This window comes from Vicugna pacos, chromosome 2, assembly GCF_048564905.1.
Source record: "Vicugna pacos chromosome 2, VicPac4, whole genome shotgun sequence".
NCBI lineage: Eukaryota > Metazoa > Chordata > Mammalia > Artiodactyla > Camelidae > Vicugna > Vicugna pacos.
In genome coordinates, this window is record NC_132988.1 from 102,973,239 (window position 1) to 102,987,019 (window position 13,781).

Below are 13,781 nucleotides of genomic sequence, written 5' to 3' on the forward strand. Positions count from 1 at the left end.
AGGAAAGAATCTCACATACCCAGCCCCCATCAAAAACTCTGGATGATGTAAAAAAGTTGTATTAAGTACCTGTACATAGTTTCAGCTTCTACATCCCCAAACCAAACTCGTAAATTCGGAGTGAAATTCTGTCCTGTAAGTTCAAGCATTGCTACGTCCCCACCGCCATTCAACTGCAAATCACAGAAAATCAGAACAATGTTACGAAAGCTTTCCATTTTTCATTCAGGACACAGATGAGTTTCTCATTCGACTACCTACTTTGTGAGAAAATGGATAGTTAAAATGTTTCCATTAAATGAGATGATTAAGACAAAGTGAACTAAAAATATCTCAAGATAACATACAAATTGACTTAAATTTAAATTTCTTGCATAAAACCATGCTCCTTCTATTTTCTTTTTTTAATCAACAAATGATATGTAACACAAATCTAATTTATTGTGAAATGAAACCATGCTAAATCACAGCTGGGAGCGGCTGCAAAGGGCTAAGTCAGTGAATAAGTGGTCTCACCTGAAGGCTTTCCACGACAGGCACAGGCGTGACTGGGGCCAGAACAGGGCCCATCCCCTCATAAAACGTATACTCTGCCTTATCCGTACTGATGATTGTCCAGGAAGCCCCATCATTTATCATCTCTTTATTTGGTTCTTTCGGGCATGGAGTGGCCTTATGAAAAAAGAATGTTTAGAAATTGAGTTTTATATACATCGCAGTGTAAGAATTTTACCAAAGTAACACTCATAGACTGGCATTAACATGAAGAGAACTTAGTATAAATTTATAAAAAACTTCCCAAACATGGTGCTTAGCCAACGCAAGCAGAATATTAATATGCAAACCTCACATACAGGTAGCAGCTTTATTTTAATACAAAATATTTCAGTGATATATTAAAAATCTTTATAAACCAATACAGCCTTTCAGGGTAACCACTTAAGAGTACACCAGCACCTGCATAATTTCTTTAATAAAAGATGAGTATTTGTGATATAAACAGCTGTTTAAAACTCTTCAGGGATCCCTAAGAGTAAGAGGGAATGAGAGCCCCTCCTGCTCAGAGATCAGCTGGAATCTTCCGTACTTTCAGCAGGAAGGAACCAAGATGCTAACTGACGATCCTCTACCCCTACCTTCAAACACCTAGGCCAGACCACCAGGGCTGGGCTGAGGAGACTGGCTGGGTGTGGCCATCTCTCTGGAAAAAGTCTCCAGGTATTCACAAATGAGTGTCACGGGAAAGTATAACTTCTATTAAATGACTTGTTCATGTCATAAACGTCCTCGTGAAAGCCCTCAGAGTAAATATAGTTAAAAAGTAGCTCTTGACACCTGTCTTCATTACCATCTTAGAAGGCCCCCAATGTAAATCCGATGCGAATTATAAACCCTCCCCCAAAATATGCGTGCATCTATACACAATGTCATCTGTATGTAATCTCAGGGGATTCACTGAACATTCAAAACCTACTTTTGGATAATCTGAGGGGTTTTTTGTTTCCTGTTTCTCAGAGAACATCTTTATGGTTTTGAGTTCTTCCTTGAGGCAGGATGACTGCCATGTCTGAGGAACATCTGGGCTAAGGACCCTTGAACTTGAGATAAATACCTAAACACAGCTTGATGTATTTGGGTACAGTTAACATTAAATGAGCTTCCATATGCTGCTAACCTAACAGTTCGCACATTTTAGATTTCACTGGTAATTTAAAAACATACCTGAAACTGGATTATTCTTTCTTGAGAAAGGCACAAGTACATTCTTTCTGTATCCTTAAGGTAGAATGCACACTTATGGAGCTGTGACACAGGATCATCTGCATCCAGTAATGCAGTCTGCTTATCAACTTTCCTAATTATCTATATTTCAACAATTAAAAAAGAAAAGGCCATCACATATGGAGAGTTTTCATTTCATTCACTGTCAAGAGTATGCAGAAAGAACATGCTATATAATAATACATCACAATTATCTGTCATATACTTACATATACAAAAGCATTTACAAACAAAGCTAGGTACAAAAAACACTTTGAGATGTCAAGCATGTTAAGAATGTGGAAATGTCACTTTGTTCAATGAACTCCTAAAAAAAATAGAGCAGGCAGGTACTTGTTTTCTGTATCAGTGCTTTTCAAACTTCAATGTCCATACAAATCATCTGGGGTTCCCGTTAAACATGTATCTGTTCTGATCCTATAGACCACACGTGGGGCCTGACAGTCTGCATTTCTAGCAAATTCCCAGTTGATATTAATCCTGTTGGTCTATGAATCATATTTTGATCTGCAAGTTCAGATGACCTTTCCAATAAGACATACTTGACAAATATTCCAACATCAAAGGAAAAATTATCTCTGAAGGCCATTATGGGTGTGCTAGTCAGGACAGTCCATTATTATCTTATATGTGTTTTTTTAAAAAAAAAACCTCTAATAGGTATCATTTTGCAGATTGGGAAACAGGCTCAGAGGTCAGGTAAGTTCCTCAAAATCACCTGGTTAGTAGCTGAATGGCCACAATATGACTCCAGTGCTGGCTGCCCACCTGGCCTGAGCTCTCTCCATTACACACTATGACCTTACAATCCATATATTCCACAAAACACATATGGATATCTGAGATCATCCTATCAAACCTTAGATGTTACTTATCACATGGAAGGTAATCATGTGAGTGTTTGATGATTATGAAGATCACTCCCAACAGCATACAAACACGTTACAACTATTTCTCTTCTAAAATCAGAAGCAGGGTGGGGAGGGTGTAGCTCAGTGGTAGAGCGCATGCTCAGCATAAGTGAGGTCCTGGGTTCAATCTCTAGTACCTCCACCAATAAATAAACAAATAGCCTAACTGCCTCCCCCCTAAAAAAGATTAATTAAAAAAAATCAAATCAAAAGCAAAGAAAACTCTTCCATGATTACACGTAAGTGCCCTTCCCTCTTACCACCCTGTTTCTCGTTCCCCTTTGTGGAAAAATTCCTCTTCTTTACCGCCCCATCTCCTGAAATCTCCAGCCTTTTGTCTCAAAGTCTCCACTGCAACTGCTCTTGGCGAGGCCACTAAGCACTTCAAGACAGATGAATCCCACGGGCACTCCTGTCTTCATTCTTACTAGCTTTCTCAGAAGCATCTGACCCACACGTTCTTCTTCCAGGGATACACCTGCTGTAACTGGCCTTTAGTGGCCCAGAGTCAAGTCCTCAGGCCTCTTCTCTCTCCACACCCCATACCTGCTACACTCTTCAAAGGCTAGCAACTTCTAAATTTCTATCTCCAGCCATAGCCTTTCTCGGGCACTCAGCTTATATATTTAACTACCTATTCAACAGTTTCACTAAAATTGCCTATTAGTAGGCCTCCCAGTCTTAATCAAAAACAGAAGTTTTGATTTCTTCCTAAACGTGATCCTCCCTCAACTCACAGCTCAATAGATGACACCACATTCACTCAATTTCCAAACCTTGGAGTTATCCTAGACTCCCTGCTTTCTCTTACATCCAATCTGTCAACAAATTCTGTTAGTCTGCTTTCAAACAAATCAGTCACCTCTCATCACCTTACCAGTACAATCCCAGTCTAAGATATCACCTCCTGCCTGACTTATGACAAAAGCCCCACCACCTTCCCCTCTGCTTCCACTGCTTTATCTCTATGCTGTCTTGTCCACAGAGCAGCCAGGATTATTCTACCAAGCACAAACCAGCCATCATTCCCTGTTTAAAACCCCCCAAGTGGTCTCTCACCACACACAGATAACGTAAAGTCCTTACCCCAGATACAGAGAGGGACTCGACAAGGTGCTGCCCTCGACTAACCTGGCGGCATCGTTTCCTGTCACCTGCCCCTCCATCCCTCCCCTGGCTCTAGCAATGGCTTCCTTGCTAGTCTTCACACATTCCCTTCCACCTTAAGTTCTTTTTGTCCTCATTCTGTCTGCCTAGAATGTTCCTCACCCACTTTTTGGTTTCCCAGCTTCATTCTGGTCCCTGTTCTAAGAGCCCTACTTCCAAAAGGCTTCCCTGACCACTCTAAGCAGTCCCCCAACTCCCCATCCCTTTATCCTGTTTTAATTTGTCTTCCTATCACTTACATTAACCTTTTTAGTGCATTACATGGGTATTTCTGTAGCTGGTTTTTGTCTGTCATACTACCAAAACGTAAGCTCCAAGAGGAAGGGAAGTCTACCTTGCTCACCAATGTATCTCCAGCATCCAGACAGTGCCTGGCACATAGAAGGTTATCAGTACATTGTTAATAATGGTACTGCAACTTTCCCTAAGGCATTCTCTGGGTCCTTTTTTTTTTTTATTGCAGTATTTTTATACTCAGAGCCACATAGATTTGAATGTTAAAATATTCAAATAAAGAGGACTTTCAAGCAAGGCAGATTGGTACTTTACATGAAACTGTAAGTGAAAACACTATTTTAAGATTTGAGTCTGTCTTCTAAGTGGTCCATATATAGGCTGTTGCTGATCACAGGCATAACCTCTGAATTGTGCTTTTGTAGCACAAACATTTAATGCCAAAGCAAATAAACATTATTGTCCTTAGAATAGAATGACACAGAATGAATGAGAAGAGAAAAACTAGAGCAGAGGTTGCTTTGATTTGTTTTTCTTTCCAATTTTTACACCCTTCTTTCCCTACCTTTCCTCTTTTTATAATTTGTTTTAGTTTCAAGGTTTTATAACTTAATATTACTACGTTTCACATATTTTGGCTTATTAAGTTGAAATGGGAAATAAAATCACCTTGTACAACCATGACATAGAAAAATATAACAAAACAAAAATAAAATGATGCATTTACTTAGATTAATTATAGGTCAACCCAGTACTGCTGTAATAGTCCCAGAAAACATCAGCCAATGAAATATTCCATCAAAGAGATAAATACAAAGCATATTCAGGAACAGTAAAGCTAAATGATCTTCTGTTCACTCAACACTGACCTCGAATCAAACTTACTCATAAATCCCCTCCATCTTTAATACAACTACATCGTGTTCTGTTTCAGAAAAGGAGGGGGAATACAGTAGAGGGTGTTTAAGGGGTTTTGCTTCATTTTGCTAAGAAAAGCAGTTTTTTTTTGTTTTTAGTTTCAAAAAGCCCTAACCACTAAGCCTCTCTCCAAGAGTAAAAAAGATACCAATTTTATTTAACTTTTAAATCTATCTTCTTGTGGGAGAGTAAACTAATAAAAATTATGCTTGTATTTTTAAAGAAATTTAAAATTTCTATGCTTTTGAAAACCTGGTCCTATGTTGGGATGCAGCAGGTACCACAAAAAATGAGTAATGCATCTGCGTTAAGAAATCATAAATCATATTGCAATTTTATAGTGCCCTCTATCAAACATGTTTAATATACAACCAAAATTTATTAAACATAGTATAACAGGAAGTCATTAAGAATGTATTGATAAAAATTGAGTAATTGCTTTAAAGCATTTTTTAAATAAGGTGGGCTATAATTCCCAATGATAAACAGCAATGATTATTGATATATTCTTTCTAAATTAAAAAGCATGAAATTGAGGTGTATTTTTACATTTGAATGTTGTGACTTTTCTGTTTTCTTAATTTTTACTACATATATCACTAAAAAAAGTAGAGCCATACCAATCTTGGGAGTGCCATGCCAGTAACTGAACATACAAGTTTGACCGTTTGCCCATAATGGATGTATCCATCGCGGACTGTGAATTCCTCTCCTTCTGATTCATCATCATCCACTGCAGTACAATGGAAACAGAGATCAAATTATCATCTATTAGAATTCACTAATCTGCTTAGGAAAATGACAAAACTTAATATATTTGTATGTCTTTCTATCAAAAAAAATTTAACAATTTCTCACTAAAAACATCAAATGCATATTTTTATACTTACAGAGATGAATGTAAAATGCTCCCCACTGCTGAGAACTGGCATGGAAATTACCTCCTTCTACATGCAAGTATCTGGTACTAACTGTCTGGGATCGAAGTCGATTAAACAGAGCCACCTTTGTTCCTGAGGCAATGCATACTGCAAAGAAAAAACAGTTCTTATTTATGTGATGGGAGTGGGGGTGGGAGTGGAGAGCAAGAAGGGAACTGTATCTGGTAAGTTATGACTATTCTTTATTATAGTTTAATAATAAATTCTACAATTTTTAATCCTCCAAGAAAACACAGATACCCCCCCAAAGTCAAGAGAACTCTTAATAATGCCAAGCTAAGGACACATAATATGTCCATAAAAATCATTTTTAAATGAGAGCTACACAGTATGTTTAATGTAGTGCTATTCATTAAAAGCAAGTTACTTTTAAAATAATAAATGTCCATAACCATAACGTTACCAGGGAAAGGGGGTGGGAAGGGACAAATATGGGAGTTTGAGATTTGCAAATGTTAACCACTGTATATAAAAATAGACTACAAACAAAATTCTTCTGTATAGCACTATATTCAATATCTTGTAATAACTTTTAATAAAAAAGAATATGAAAATGAATATAAGCATATATATGCACGACTGGGACATTATGCTGTACATCAGAAACTGACACACTGCAATTGACTACACTTCAATTTTAAAATTTAAAATAATAGCTGTCCAACAGGAGGAAATTGATTGAATAAACTATAATATCATTCACCTATTTAAATAATGTATCTAAATGTACTGAAAAGAAAATACCTCCCCGAAATGTCACTGAATGAAAAGCAGAATATAAAACACTCTTTATGCTGTGGTTTTATTAGGTAAACATACATACATTTTTAAGTGGCTGCATGTGTCTCCATATGTTCACATCCAGTCCTATGGAATATATTCATAAAGAGGGGTCTAGAAGGATGTTTACCAAAGTTGATGGCATTGCCTCTAGATACTGTGATTTTAGAGATTTGGTTTCTTTTAAATACTTTAAATATAGCAAAGCATGAAGTTTCTTGAAAAAATAACTACATCTATGTAAGTGGAAAATACTCCAAAGGTGAAATACGTTCTCTGCCATCAAGAAACTTAGAGTCAACAGTAATACAAAGTTAAAGAGGTTAAATAAAACCATGTAATTTGAATTGGAAACAGCCTAAACGCGTATTATATACCTCCTGATGCAAGGACACTACACCACTATGAAGTAGCCTTGCCCTCCAGCAACAAACAACAACAAAAAAGGACCAAAGAATAACAAACTTAAATCTGATCAAGCTTCTAAGAGTCTCATGCTCTACGGGCTGAGCTAGCCGGGCACACTGATCAAGCTTCTAAATTAACTACTGACAAAGACTCTCTCTGGACCAAACTTCAAACAGGTTTCTCTGAGCCCTGTTTTCACTAAGATCCTTCCTTGGGCCCTGTCACTGTCCTGCCTAGACCAATTATTGTAAGAATCCGAAGTCATCCTCCCACCTTTCATATGTGATCAAGTTCCTTGCCCCCAGCTTTATATCTGATCACCTAGGCCTGTCTTTACAAAACTACTGGTAAGCTTGTTTGTCCAAAATCCCCCTGCCCTTATTATCTCCTCTTAGTAATTTTCCATCTACTGACCCCCTCAACTCTGCTCCTTGGCTATAAATCCCCACTTGTCCTTGTTTTTATTTAGAGTTGAGTTCAGTTCTATACTGAAGTCTCAGTTCACTACCACAATAGTAGTGAATAAAATCTGTCTTAACCACTTCTAATTAGTTTCCAGCTCCATTTCTGAAGCTTTGGCACCCAATTTATAGAAAAATACATTAAACTACACAAGGGAAATACAATTAGCAAATCCAGTATGTGGGAATCTCTCGTGGTCAACTGACTCAGTCTCTTAAATAAATAAATTAAAAGAAGGGAGAGAGAGTGAGAGAGAGGGAGAGAGAGAGAGAGAGAACAGAGAGATGGAGAGAAAATCCACAAATAAAAAATGCTCAAGGACATGTCAACAAAATATATAGTGTAACATCTCATGGATCTTACTTGATTTTGATTCAAACAACAGGCTAAAAAAACTCCCCACATTTTAAACAGTTTTAACTTTGGGCACTGACTGGGTATTTAATGACACTAAAAATTACTTCTTTTTATAGTTGGTTTATGTTTGTTTTTATGTGATCATGGTACTGTAATCATATTAGAAAATGAGGTTCTAGATATTTCAGAGATACACAGAAACATTTACAGATGATATAATGTCGTGGATTTGCATAAAACTAAAATGATGGCAAAGGAGAGTGTGGGTAAGGTAGAGTTACAGATGAAGATGAATTAAGCCTGGCCTGGAGTTAAGACCACTGCTGAAAGTTAAGAGGATGAACACAAAAGGTTTCATGTCATTATGCAAGCTACCTTAGTATGTTTGAAAATTTCCATAATATAAAGCAAATGATGATGATGATAATGACCAAGTGGACTAAAAACCATCCACTATATAAACCCCGTAAGTTCATAATAAAACAAAACAAAAGCAAGGAAATAGACCAAAATCCTAAAACCTCACTGGTCACCTTCAAAGAATACATTGCTATTCTGCAAATTATAAACAAGCACTTATCCTGCCTTTTCTCCAGACTACATTTAAAGCAAACATCCAACAAATGTAAAGTTTAAGAATAAAAAAGAATTAAGAAAAGCATCACTCTGTGACCCTTAATGAAATGCTGCATTTAAGCAGCCATCATCAGGGGCTACTAAAATCATTTGGCTAAAGGTTGCTGAGGAACTTTATAACTGATGAATTAGGCTAACAGCTCACCTTACTACAACCCATCTTAACACAACAAGAAGTGGGATAACCACATATTATATGACTTCTGATTGGTCAGAAATGAACACTTACAGGACCAGCTAACTCTAAAATAAAGTCTAACCAACAATTTATGGAAAATATGAGAGGCAGAGGAACGTGTAATCAGCCAGATCCAGAAAATGGAAATTCCACGGGAAAAATGGTCAGTCTCTTCAACAAATAAATAACACAGAAGGAAAAAAAGGCTAGTGGGGAAGAGAAGAAACTATTACAAATTATTATTAAAATTTATGAATTTTGTTTGGATCCAGGTTTGAATAAGTCAACTTAAAAATAACAACAAAACCACAACTGTAAAAAGATATTTCTGAGATGATATGGCAAATCTGCACATGGATTGGCCATTAGGTGGCATTAAAGAACTACTATCAACTTTTGTTGGCATAATGATGTTTAAAAGAAAACGATCTGTTAGAGAGTCACTGTTGCAAAAAAGGTTGAAAGGATAAGATGTTTGAAATTTACATTAAAAAATTCTAGCAAAAAACTAGAGAAGGGAGGTGGTGGTGATAGAGATAATGAAACAGAAGTGGTAAAACCTATTGAGGCCAGGTGGATGGTCACCTTACACTACTTTCTCCCTTTTGTTTAAGTTTGAAAGTTTTCATTATAAAATGTCAGAATGAAAAAAGAAAAATGGCTGTAGAGGTTGAAACGTACAATTCAAACAGCATTTATCTGCCATAGTCTAAAAATGTGCTGGTGACATAGCAGTCTCTGCCAGAGCAACCATGTCAAAATTTTTGTTTAGGTCTCAGGATGGCCTTCCAAAGCCCATTTGATGTAAGAGTGTTTCTCAAACGGGTGCTTTTGATACTCTGCATGGACCAACTCTTTGTGGAATAGGAATTATCTTTGGCACTGCAGGACACTTAGACACCCAATGCAAACATTACTTCCTCTGTCACTGTGACAGCAAAAAGAAAAATAACTCCAATATTTCCGAATGCCTTTGGGGGGGGCAGTAAGGAACCAACTCTGGAGAAGAATTACTTCCCTAGACCAGGCACTGCCCATTTTGAGTTTAAAAAGAAAAAAAAAAGACAATAAAGACAGCAATAATAATTGAATGTGATATTTTCAGAAGTGAGGGTCACAAAAATATTTGCGAAGAATGAATGGGCTACTGAAAAGCAATTTTTAATTTAAAAAATAGTTGAATTTGTCTTACTAATTCATGCTTAGAGTTGGGGATAAAAAAGAAAACTCAAGTATACATACAGTCAGCATTTTTCAACGACTGCTTCTTTTTGGAAGGTTTGGAGATGACTTTTATCCGCTTGCTGAGGAACACACCGATGTCATCACTGTTGCCATAAAACATCTTTACAGACAACATGAAGTGCTTTCTCTTGTCCGAATCAGATATGTACAATGTTTTGGCCGTGCAATAGTTCTGCAAAAGAAAAGGAAAGTTTTAGTGGCACCAATACCCTGTTAGTTACGCACCCACCACTCAGAATGGCTATCACTAGGTTTGGTCAGACTAAAAGGCAGTAATTCCACTGAAGAGCTTGATAAAAGCAACTGTAAAAAGCACTGAAATTGATCTCTGAAAACAAAGTACAAAGTCTTCCTTATCAAGTATACCAAATACTAACATTGTATTGTTTTGCCCATCAAAAAGACTTCTAAAAGATAGTCTTTTCTTGTTCTATATTGTTCTACAACTATTTCACAGAATTACCAATGTTATAGCAGTATTTTTTTAAAATAAAATTTTACAGTTAAAAAAATCCACAATTGTCTTTCTGCAAATAAAAAACAGAAAGAAGGCTATCAGAATTCAATCAAATTATGTGAAAGATTTTACCACTGGTCCTTCTCAAAATAGTACATACGATTTTTTTTTTTTTATATAGCCGAACACTAAAGTAACCACTGTATGTCTGAAGAAAACAATGTTAGACTAACTGGATGATTACACTTTAAAGAACTATTTTTTTTTTTAAATGGTCAACTTTGCTGAATGGGATAATTCATATTGTTTCACCAAAAGAACAGAATTTAAAGGCACTAGAGAAAATAAATACAGGAAGGTATTGTGTCAGTTTATCAGAAAATAAATTCTGGTAACTGAAAAGACAGTATTAAAGAGTTATAGCACTTGCAAAACAATTAAGATACTCTGAAATGCTATTTCAACTATATATGACAATTCTAAAATCTTTTCTATTCCCCTGATCTCTGTGAATTAGGGAAGAGACTAAATTATAGATCTCCTTTTCCAGATTGGGTAAGTAATGCTCAAACACAGCTTAAACATTTATAGTACCTGAATTACATTTAAAAAAAAAATCAATGCTATACTTTAAAATTAGGCTGAACAAATTTCTTTTACTACCTCTGCTGTGTGTTCCTTTTAAAAAGTAGGGCAAATGCCACTCATTCAGAAAACAGCTAATGTGTGCGAGGTTTTTAGTCTTTAAAATATTACTCACAGCCAATTTTAGTACCAGAACAAAAATAGTGCCATAGTTTATTTAATTTCTTAGCAGCAAAGTTATATAAGAAAATCTAGGTGCCATCTTGAATATTTTACACTTGATTAAGTTTTTATAAATTCAAAAGCTTTGAGAGGCTTTGTTCAGCAGAAAACAAAGTTACGATACAGTTAATAATAGTAAAATAAGAAAAATAAAAAAAAAACAACAGCACTTTGCACTCACACAACTCTTTTCACTCAAGGACCTCCAAGTGCTCAGGGATGCCGAGTCATCAGTCCGCTATACTTTAAAAAAGCACTGAGGGTCAACTAAAGCCTAAACTATGGGACTGTTCTGCAACATAAGACAAAGTCTAGGAAAATGGGTATTGATACACTGAAGCAGACAGCTGCAAATGAAATTTGTATCTAAATGATGGCAATGACATTCTAAAGGCATAACAAAAATAATGAGATCACTTAATTTGAGTGTTAATATCAAGGGATATGATCTATATCAGAAAAGAGAAAATACTGAAATGTAGCATAAATTAGAAGATAGACGGGCAAACAGGAAAGGAGAAAAGAGCAGAGAAGATTAGATCGTAATACCTACGCTCAAAGGACTTTATTTCGTTTGGAAAAAAGCAGATATACGTATACCTCCTTGGAAGGAAAGGAAATATATCCCTAATCACAAAAGTAAGTATTTTAAATCTAAATCCTGAGATAGCTTTATTAGCTTATATTTTAAAAGACTGTAAGACCACTAACCACAAACTACTCAAATTTCATAAGAGAAAAATAGGGAAAGTCATTGACTCAAGAGAAGTATTGTAACTTTAAGAAAATAAGTAAATAAAAACTGAAGTTACATAGGCTTCATCATACCAAAGGCTAAATTACATAACAGAATTCTAGAACATGGCATATAATAAATTTTTCTATAAGACAAAGAACAGTTTAACTTAAAAATTTTGAAGCTCTTCAGGCAAGAGAACGTTTGCCCTGAAATGAAAAAGAAATACGAGGTGTAATGCTACAAAGATATTATAGAAATATTTGAATTTTAGAATTTGAATTATAAAAACAAAATAATGCTAGCAAAAGAAGTGTAGGGGATATAATTTTTAAAAATAAAAATACAAGTGTGCTTATTAGAGAAACAGTTCATGTTGCAGAGCAAACTATGCAAGACGTAAAACTGAGGAAGCGACTATTTAAGAAATTAAAAACATCAGATCCAAAATATTATCAACATATAGTCAAATATCATGACAATAAAAATAGGGGCTACATATACTAGAACTCTGCCATAATGAATATTAAAGCAAGCACAAATACCCAATAATGCAAAATAAATATTCCTCCCTTTTCTATAATGACTAATTAATTCAATGAACAGACTTGAAAGAAAATATTACCTTAAATGAGTGGAGGTTGAGACAGGAGTCAAAGTACCTCTTTCTGAGGTTCAGCATCCATCCCACCACTCGGTCCATCCTTGCCTACCTGGATCCAAACTTACCTCGTTTCTGTACCTTTATGCTCCAAGCATGTTTATGTTGTTCTTTGTGCCCAGAATGCCTCCTCCTGACTCTCAACAAGTCTTACTCTATATAGACTTCTCTAATAGGATTTTTGATTAAAACTAAATAGTAACATATAATTTTGGCTTATAGACACTCTACCAGCCTATAACTAGGTGTTTCAAGTACTAGTTAATGCTTAAGCTCTCAGGTTTTCATGTTCTCTTCTGCAAATTTCTAGGGCTTGGGGAAAGGATATAATAATAGAAGTTGAAGAAAGATGTACTAGGCAATGATGCTGAGAAAGGCAAGTGGGGATGCTGTTTGGCATTACCTCCCTTAAAATTGCTGGAAGCTGAAATCGGTTAAGTGAGCACTGAAGGTCAATTAACACAGTTACATACACGTATAGCTAGAATCCCTGGCTTCTCACTACCTATCTGGTTATCATTCACAGTTCCAAATGTCTAGATGCACAGCTTGGAGACATGTAACTGAGACTTTCTATATAACGAAAAACAGATGACATATGACCAAGGATTATTTGTTCAACCCACTACTTAAATATATCTTTTACTTTGGCTCAAAGGTTATAATTCAGAAATATTTTATACTACTCTATTTTAAGATGAAACAACTTTTATTGTAGGTTTTATCCCACACCTAATTTAAAATACATAGTTGACAAGCCTTACCGATGAAAATTATAAAGACACAAATGACATAAACATACTCGGATTTGAAGAGGTTGATATTAAGTCTTCTTATTGTGCTTGCTATCTGTAAAGTGACTAAAATTGAATTTGAGAATACAGATCCCCTAGTTCACCACCCTCAACCTTGCCCTCGAACTCCTATCTCTTGTGTCAACTACAACACAGCAAATTCTAAGATACTCAACAAGACTTACTGAATAAGGATATCGCTTTTTATGCACTATTTTAAAAAACATTCTCGTGGTCAGCTAAGATCAGAATTAAATATTTTTTCAAATTCTAATATCAAGGGAAAACAAAGTAATAGTTAATGCTA

General features: G+C 35.7%; 1 protein-coding gene across 9 annotated transcripts in view; it reads right to left on the bottom strand.

The window, feature by feature from the left end:
- The window catches only part of RBPJ (recombination signal binding protein for immunoglobulin kappa J region), a 203,591-nt gene that overhangs the window by 4,310 nt on the left and 185,500 nt on the right, over positions 1–13,781 (bottom strand). For all 9 annotated transcript variants that reach the window (XM_015241525.3, XM_015241527.3, XM_031686816.2 and 6 more), the window contains 6 exons: positions 10,017–10,191; positions 5,903–6,040; positions 5,633–5,745; positions 1,723–1,863; positions 517–672; positions 70–173 (listed from right to left, as the gene is read on the bottom strand). In XM_015241525.3, the coding sequence (XP_015097011.1) occupies positions 70–173; positions 517–672; positions 1,723–1,863; positions 5,633–5,745; positions 5,903–6,040; positions 10,017–10,191 (827 nt within the window). The remainder of the gene's footprint in view (positions 1–69; positions 174–516; positions 673–1,722; positions 1,864–5,632; positions 5,746–5,902; positions 6,041–10,016; positions 10,192–13,781) is intronic.